The sequence below is a fragment of the Orycteropus afer genome, unplaced genomic scaffold, assembly GCF_000298275.1.
Source record: "Orycteropus afer afer isolate SDZICR_OR568_19922 unplaced genomic scaffold, OryAfe1.0 scaffold00014, whole genome shotgun sequence".
In the NCBI taxonomy this organism is placed as follows: Eukaryota; Metazoa; Chordata; class Mammalia; order Tubulidentata; family Orycteropodidae; genus Orycteropus; species Orycteropus afer.
This window is the reverse complement of record NW_006921601.1, coordinates 19,935,290-19,944,599: the sequence shown is the minus strand read 5'-3', so window position 1 is coordinate 19,944,599 and position 9,310 is coordinate 19,935,290. Positions and strand designations below refer to the sequence as shown.

Below are 9,310 nucleotides of genomic sequence, written 5' to 3'. Positions count from 1 at the left end.
TTGGGCAGTCCTACTTCCGTAGTGATACTGCCTCGGAAACCCAAGGAGGGGTCGCTATGAGTCGGGGCCGACTCGACGGCAAATAACAACAACAATAAACTGAATATTCACTCATATTGCCATTTGTTGCTGTTTGTCATCAAGTCTATTCCGACTCAAAGTGACCCTACAGGACAGAATAGAACCGCCCAAGTGTCTCCTAGGCTATAATCTTTACGGGAGTAGATCAACAGGTCTTTTCTGCCGTAGAGCAGCTGCTGCGTTTTAACCACTGACCTATCAGTTAGCAGCTGAGCACTTAACCACTGCACCACTACGGCGCTTTACATTAATTCTTTTTTTTTTTTTTTAATTTTTTTATTAGGATTTGGGTGATACATTAATTCTTTATACTCAGAATCAACATAAATATTTTAAAAACTAAGATGACAAAAATATTAAATATCTCTTAAATGACAGTATTAATGTAGTTTTATAAAATCCAAAATAAGGACTTTATTCCAAGATCTTCATAAGTAAAAATATAAGCAAGTCTACCATTTCTGATTCATCGCTTTACCTTTAATTTAACAGCTGTACTAAAAGGAAAATGCCTAGGAAAAATAAAATATTTTATTAAATGAGGTTCCATATTAAGGAAAGTTTGTTCAAACTGAAAACTGTCATTATTCCAGTGGATGATAACAGAAAAGTAGAATAAAAGAAAAATACTAAGCTGAACTTAAAATATAAAAATGATTAAGATGACTTATCAAATAAAAATCTTTACATGCCAAAGATATTATTTATGTATGTAAGCATGTAATTTGATCAAATCACCTTAAATTATTTTCATTTTTAAGGCAAATAACTCATTTGTAATACAAAAACCTTTATTAATAGTCATTTAATGATTATGAAAGAGAATACTAGCTGTGAGGAGCTCATACCAAAACCAAACTCACTGCTGTTGAGTCAGATCCAACTCATAGCGAACCTTCCTTGGGTTTCCGAGGCAGTATCACTACAGAAATAGATCACCCAACCTTCCTTCCGAGGAGGGGCTGGTGGGTTTGAACCTCCTGCCTTCTGGTTAGCAGTCAAGTGCCTTAGGCACTATGCTACCAGAGCTCCTTGAGGAGCTTATAGACAGATGCTAACATAAATGCTGCTGGGACATAAAGAAAGAGCTCTGGTGGTGCAGTGGGTAAGGCATCTGGCTACTAACCAGAAGGTCGGCAGTTCAAACTCACCAGCTGCTCCAGGGTATAAGATTAGAATTTCTACTTCCATAAAGATTTACAGCCTTGGAAACCCTATGGGGGTCACTATGAGTTGGAACTGACTCGATGGCAGTAGGTTTGGTTTTTTGGGTTTTGGGATATAAAGAAAGCATTATGTAATTACACAAACGATATTGAAAATAAATCAGAACTGACAAGACAAAATGTATTGGTTCCGGATCTTATAGCCTCAAACCATTTGCTTTTGAATACACATAAACTTTCCATAAAAATAATGGACTTTATAGTTTATTTATTGCAAGGGTAGGTAGGCTGACGTAATAGATGAAATGTCTGTTGCTACATAAACCTTCATATTCCATCATAAAACACAGGCAATTTTACTTAAACTGTCAGTAATATCATATAATAAGTGAACATATGCTCAAAAAATTGTTACATATGTGTTATTGGTATTCACTGGAAAATTTTCATCCAACCATGATAGGCAACCAACATTCAAAATATTTATATATAAATACTACATATCATGTTAAAATTCCAAATTTGTAAATGCAAAACATTAAATAAATAATGCTATGAAATGTCCTTTCTCTCTCTGTGTGTGTATGTGTGTGTGTGTGTGTGAGAGATGTAGGGGAGGGGCACTACAAAGATACTTTCTCTATCCAGGTATTGGTTTTCTTTTTTTCCTCAGTATCTTCTGTAATTCTCCTGACTATATAAAAGGAGAAAGTTCCAATTAGGTACTCATTGTCTTTAATACTTTTAGAATGGATTATTATCAAGCAAGGTGGACGGCTAACCTATTTATTCAAAAGCAGCCTTAGAGTCCAGGCTTAAGAAACCACAAGCAATTGGTAGGGAAAAAGTAGAAGGCAGCATTACCCTAAAGAGCAAAAGAGTGATGGATGGAGTAGAGATGGATGGATACTTAGAACTCACAATGAAAACTAAATCAAAGCATTAAGCAAAATACCTTACTCCTGTCAGGCTTAGGGGAGCTCTGGTGGAGCAGTGCCTAAGGCACTTGACTGCTAACCAGAAGGCTGGCGGTTCAAACTCACCACCCTCTTCTCGGAAGGAAGGTTAGGCAATCTACTTCCATAGTGATTCCGCCTCAGAAACCCAAGAAGGGCTCGCTGTGAGTCTGGTCCGACTTGACAGCAGTGAGTTTGGTTTCTATCTATCCTCTTTCCCCTTCCACTCAACAAGTGCTAGACTACTGGCTGACAATACTCAAATCTGTTCAAATGCAACACATTTCAGATTTTTCAGATCTGTTTCAAATGCATCATGCATCCTGGTTTCTTCCACAGCCCAAATATCTAAGTCATAACGTTTTCTCTATGTTCTTTTAGTAGTCTGTGTAATCCCAACTAAACCTTGGGATTCTGACCTTCTTTGGGTCAGAAGAGAGTAAAGATTTCTATTTCACAAGTAAAACACTATAGTGATTTATTTTTTTTCTTCACTTGTAAAATGAGAATAAACAGTTATTGTGAGGACTAACTAAAATAAGGCTTGTTAAGTGATTAGGACTTTGCCTGGCATGGAATTGTTCGATGACTGTGAGATATTAACATCACAAAAGACAATTTATATGAACAGACTAATCTTAGAAGAGTTAGCATTCGATGCTAAGTAGTACCAATTTTAGCTTAGGTACCTGGCATACATCCAATAAATATGGTTTGAAACAACAGATTCCTCTTGAAGTTTGTTACACAACTATTACTCAGCACTAACCAGACAGATACAAATACATTCCAACCTCCTGCCACCTTCCTCCCAATGCCAAGGCCTGACTCATTTCAAAGCATACTTTTATTAAAATCATTCAGGCAAATTGTGAATAAAAATGTAAATCTATAAGGTACTTTATATAGATATAAGAAAATATAACTATTTCCAATCATTTTCTTAGGGAACACTTTGAACGTACAGGGACTATGCAGCAAGCATCTGTTTGATAGTTATATTGTTCAATACCAAACTTTCTGTATTATAATAATTATAATCTTTGGATTAAAAAGACTTTACTAGCATTTTTTTCCTTCTCATTTTATCCTCTTACATTTACACATAAAACTAAAATCATGAAAGGATAACAACAGTTTCCTTTAACATACAACTTCCTAAACTCCATCCCAAATAAGCAGAAGTAGAAAACAACTGTCTATTTGTTTTCTAAAACTGTTTCTGCAGATTAAACTACTATAGCTAAAACCACTTTCCAAGATTTTGTGATCACTAGCGTCACACAGAATCAATCTGCCTTGAAGAATGGCAGCCAAAATGCTCCTTGGAAGTGAGAATGGCCAGACTTCATCTCACCTACTTTGGTCATGCTGTCAGAAGGGACCAGTCCCAGAAGAAAGGTATCATGCCTGGTAAAGTGGAGGGTCAGTGAAAAAGGAGAAGGCCCTCAACAAGGTGGAGTGACACAGTGGCTGCAACGATGGGCTCAGGTATAGCAAGGACTGTGAGGATGGCACATGACGGGGCAGTATTTCATTCTGTTGTATATAGGGTCGCTATGAGTCAGAGCTGACTCAATGGCATCTAACAACAGAGTTTCCATGTGACCTAGATTCAACCAAGCAGATGTGCTGAATGAAGATTTGTGGGGAGGAACTGACCAATATGAAATATGACTTGGGGGGCAGGCTGCACAGAACAGATGGTAGTGAAGGGTTATGGCTCTTTTGGGCTTGTCAGTGGCAGCTACCACTCATGGAGGCAGTTGAGTTTAGAGGGCCTACACTGGTGAAGGCAGCTTTTTATCCAGCAGGCCAGTGCTAGGGTGTGGCTTTAGGAATTTTTGAAAATACAGTCTGTTCCTTCAGGTCTTATTTTATTCTTTTTAATAAATCCTTTTCTACTTAGACAAATCATTGGATTTTGTTGTCTGAAACTAAGAATTATGATGAATAAACCAAAAAATAAAGATTACAACGAAAGTCAGTGTCTCTGTCTATATAAAGTTCAAAACTATGTGCAACTAAAATAAACACAATTTTTGAGATTTTTCACTAGAGTTATACATATGCTCCACTTTGATTTACACGATGATCATGTGATTTTCAGGATAAAATAATAAGATATAAAATATTATTATTTAATAATACTGATAACATGACAAATAATTTCTTTCTAAGCATTCCCTTTTAGACTGATTTTCATTAATCAAGATGGTCTGTCCTTTCTCAACTCTAAAGTACTACAATATTGAAATACAGAGTGAATCTAGTAAGCCTTTAGTTTGTAATTTCAATTAATCAAATATAAATAGAATAGAAAATCTGGGGAAACGAGTAAGGAGAATGAAATTTTGCTGTTCATTAATTAAACAGATGAATATAATGAATACCCCAAAATCATAAATCTGGAATCTAGATATATAGCTTTTAAAAATTATAAAACTAAATTCCAGAGGCGTTGATGAAAAAAAAATCCTACCTGGACACAAAATGCACCATTTATGAATGAAAACGACCATATTCACTTGTGCTTGGTATGGAGACTATAAAGATGAAAAAGAAAACATTCCCGCCCTTAAGAAACTTAAAAATTGTTAAAGGGTGAAGAAAAAAAAAATTATAGAACTAACTTCACCTAAAAGTATTCCTCAAAACATCAAACCACACTGTTTGTTAAACTCACGTGAACATACAATAATTACTGGATCAAAATTAATTAATTTTAAAGAAGCCATCAAGTCTGCATGTTAATCTGAACAAAATGTTTAAAAGAGTCATATTAAAGAGTCAGAGTTAACATGATTAAAATGTTTTACACATCATTGTTCATAATATAATTTTCATAAAAATTTTAACTTTCAAAGATATGATCAGTATTTTTAAAATGATAGGATTTTTAAATATTTTCATATCACTACCATCTATATAAATTCTAATTTTCTTTAGTAAATGCCCACACTATATCAACATTTTAAGTCTCCCAATAAATATAAAAATCATTATCTTAATATTAACATACATTTAGAAATTCTTTAGAAATAAAAATATTAGTATTTTTTAATAACCTAATATTTCTGGCTACACTGCAGGTACTTTCACATACATTATCTTATTAACCAGTATAATAAGTTTTTAAGAAAAGAATAATTATTCTTATATTTCTTAAAGCTGTTGAAAAGTCTAAGATACAGATTATTTAGATAACTTGAACAAAGTAACAAACTAGCAAGTGACAGAACCAAATGTGAATTCGGGTCTGGCTTATTTTTTTAAAACCCATGGTTGTTTTATTATACTAGGTTGATTCATTAAAAAATGGTAGATTGATATTAATTAGTTTTCATAAAAATTATGAAGTATGTTACACTAAATAAACATTTTATTTCCTTCTAAATTAAGTTTTAAGAGTTTGGGGTGGCAGTCACTGGGAGTAAGACATGAACTTTTATCTTTGAAGATGAAATTGAGTGCTTTCAATATGATAGATTAATGGAGAATCTATAAAGAAAAATCATTATGTAAACATGATCTCCTAATACTTTCTCTATTGAACTGTACTAACTTTTTTGAGGTTTACTGACCTATTAAAACAGATCTGCTCAATGGCCAAGTAAAGGCAAAAATGGACTGTCAAAGGCAATAGTCTTTTTCATTTATCACAAGCCTGGTAATTAATGCATTAGCCTGCCAATCAACTGCACTACTAGTCAAATTGTGAAAGTAGATTTAAATAGCTTACCGTGCACACTGAAGTCTTCGTTATTTTCAGGGTAAAATCTGAAGAAAACTCCAAATCTGAGATAGATGTTGTATGGCAATCTATATGCTACCCATTAAAAAAGGGGAGAGGTTAGTAAAAATAATGGAAAAACCAAGATGAACATTACTTCTTTTTTTATGCAAAAAGGATTACTATAAACCAGTGTTTTGCAAAGATTCACATGACTTTTAGGATTACTCCCAAATCTGAGGGCTACCAGCATTATTATTTAGTTAATATTTCTTTAAATCAAATTAGTATTTTCCACCCAACCTTGTTATAAGCAATACTATATATCAAATTGTGATTTTGATGTGGCAAAGTTTTTCTAACACACACTAAAATAGTACATAACTATGCAAATACAAACATGCTTTTCTGTGTTCTACCTACAAGTTTGGATCTTATCGTCTATACAAAATCTGCCTCTTCTTGGAAAACATGCTATAAATCTGTGGTAATAGTAAACATTTTTATAGGAAATATCAGCTTGAAAACATATGCTAATGAAGAGGACAAGTTATTTTCCTTTTTTCAGAATTCATTTTCGTAACAGCATCTGAAGAAAAGTTTGTTAAGATATAGGAAAACCATAACAATTCAAAGCAAGCAGCAAAGCCAGTTACAAAGAGTGCTTATTTTCCCATTCTGCCCTGGTTCAAATCCTCCATTTCCTTTGAAGAGTGGATGGAATCTGAATGTCAATTACACTAGCCTGACTGGAAGTGTGATGTAAATGCTGTCAGGTGACTTGCCATTAGCCAATTATTACACAATGAACACAATGCACACAACATACGACTACATAAGTGGGGCATTACTCTATTTAAAACAGTTTTTTTTAATCACATAGTGAACACAATTCATACAACATATGAGTACATAAGTGGGGCATTACTCTATTTAAAACAGTTTGAAAAAAATCTTAAAAAGTAAAACAAAAACAAAGTCAGAATGTTGTGCTTTTATTTGTTAGAGGACTGGGGAACATAAAATTAACTTTACTTAAATAAATAAATAACATTAACAACAAAGAAGAAAAGGGGTATGTGTTATGGACTGAATTGTGTCCCCCTAAAAATATGTGTTCTAATCCATAAACACCCATCCATATCTGTGGAAGTAATCTCATTTGGGAACAGAACTTTTCTGTTATGTTAATGAGACTATAGTAGTGTAGGGTGTGTCTTAAACTCAGCACCTATGAGACATAAAAAAAGACTAGGCACAGAAGAAGGTAGTAGAGCGAGGGGAAGAGAGATGCCATGCCACAGGAAGACACCCAAGGAAAAGAAGCTTAAGAGGCAGGGAATGAACTTCCCCTAGAATCGGCAGAGAGAGAAAGCCTTACCCTAGAGCTGGTACCCTGAATTTGGACTTTTAGCTTTCTAAACTGTGAAAATAAATTTCTGTTTGATAAAGTCACTTACTTCTGGTATCTATTATAGTGACACTAAGAAACAAAGACAGTATGTATAGTTTTTAAACACCTTCATTTCTCAGTCCTAAATTTTCTATTTCAGCTATTTATTCATAGCTGTTTTTGGCATTAAGCAAAGAGGTCACCAGAGAACCAGTCCCCTTTCTTCACTTTCTGCAAAGTCTTAAGGCTGAGCTGGCTATAACACACACTTCTATTCTGAGCCAAAGAGCCCAAATAAATCCCTAAACACTATCAATGTACCAGAGCAATGAACAGACCTACAATTATCCAGCTGGCAGTACTGTTTCTCTTCTTAAAAGCTGAATGCTATTCAATCAGCAGGCTTTTGTTGAGAAACTGTACATGTTTATTACTCAATGCTAATTTTCAATACTTTAGATATTTAAGAAAATTAATAAACATTTACTGAATATCTACTTTGTGTAGAGAATAATTATTGATGCTATGAAAGTAATACTGTGACTAAAAAGAGGAAATGCTATTCTATGCCTAATGCTGAACAAACTATATTTATTTAACTGTTTAGTTGAAATAGTTTTAAGACAAGCAATATGACTTTTCACTGCAAAGTTATTACTCACCTCATGTAAATTTGTTACAACAATCACAATAAAACTAGAGATTAACATTAGAAGGAGTAAGATAATAAAACACAAAAGGAATTAACTGAGAAACCTGAACATAGTAGGGGGCTTTATTTCCACGGGCAAATTCACTGTAATTACTTAATCCGCAAAGGCTGGAAGCAATCTGAATGAGAGAAGTTAAACTCAGTGGAACAGATGATGAGTGAATAATGTGGCTGTTAATGAGAGGCTCGGATAAAGCCAGGAGGTGGTGAGGAAGCATAAATGACAATACAGCAGCCTTAACCAAACCAAAGTAAAAGGTTTGACCTGTTCAGAGTTAGCTTTGAAGTATTATAAAAGTGAGTGTAAGGAATTTCAATACATAAAGAGAAGTGATTGCAAAGGAATGATACAGACAACTGATAAAAATTATGACCTCAGGATGTTTTGCTGTTGTTGTTATGTGTCATCCAGTCCAACCGACTCACAGCGACCCCTCCTTGGGTTTCGGAGGCAGTATCACTAGGGTAGTAGATTGCCCTATCTTCCTTCTGAGGAGTGGCTGGTGGGTTTGAACCGCCAGCCTTCTGATTAGCAGTCAAGTGCCTTAGGCACTATGCTACCAGAGCTCCCTCAGGATGTTTTAGACTGATTAAAATTGGAAGAGTTATTACTGTTTGAAAGTTATTACTGCCCATATATAAAGTCAACTTACTGAATGCAAATACTAAATTCACAAATGAAAACTAAGAAAAATGGCAATACTGATATAAAAGAGCAAAACTGGTAAAACACTTACCTTAATACAACAAGGGTCTGAAGTAAGAGTCTTTGGATCTAAAACTTCCACAAGAGCTTCTGGAATAACTGCTTTTTTCATGCAAGACATATTGAAGCCATAGACATCATTCCAAAAGGCAATTCTATCAGCATGTTTATTCACATCACTCACTGCCACAAGACTTATGGTGCAAATGTCAGGATAGACTGTAACAAATAAAATGCCCAACAATTCAGCATTAGCTCCCTATGACAGCATAGGATTCTTTTAAGGCTAAGTATGGATTATTAGCAATGGGGGAGAAGTATTTCCCCAAATTAATGAAGGTGTAGATCAGGGAAAATAACCAAGTATCATCTCGCAGCGTCTTAGGAAAAGAAAAAAAAGATACCCATTATCATGATGGTAAAATTAAAATAAGGATTCCAATTATGACTTCCAATTATAAAAATTAAAATAAAGTAAGTAACATAAGCCATTCTGAAATGAACATATTTAAAAACATTAAAACTTATACTGATTTTTTTAAAAAAGGTACTGGATCCTTACT

The 9,310-nt window shown here is 34.3% G+C and overlaps 1 protein-coding gene across 1 annotated transcript in view; it reads right to left on the bottom strand.

The window, feature by feature from the left end:
• Nucleotides 1-9,310, bottom strand: part of PRMT3 (protein arginine methyltransferase 3) — a 178,686-nt gene that overhangs the window by 49,673 nt on the left and 119,703 nt on the right. Inside the window, exons 12-13 of the mRNA XM_007955901.2 lie at nt 8,779-8,966; nt 5,946-6,032 (exon numbers count right to left, since the gene is read on the bottom strand). Coding sequence (XP_007954092.1) covers nt 5,946-6,032; nt 8,779-8,966 — 275 coding nt within the window. The remainder of the gene's footprint in view (nt 1-5,945; nt 6,033-8,778; nt 8,967-9,310) is intronic.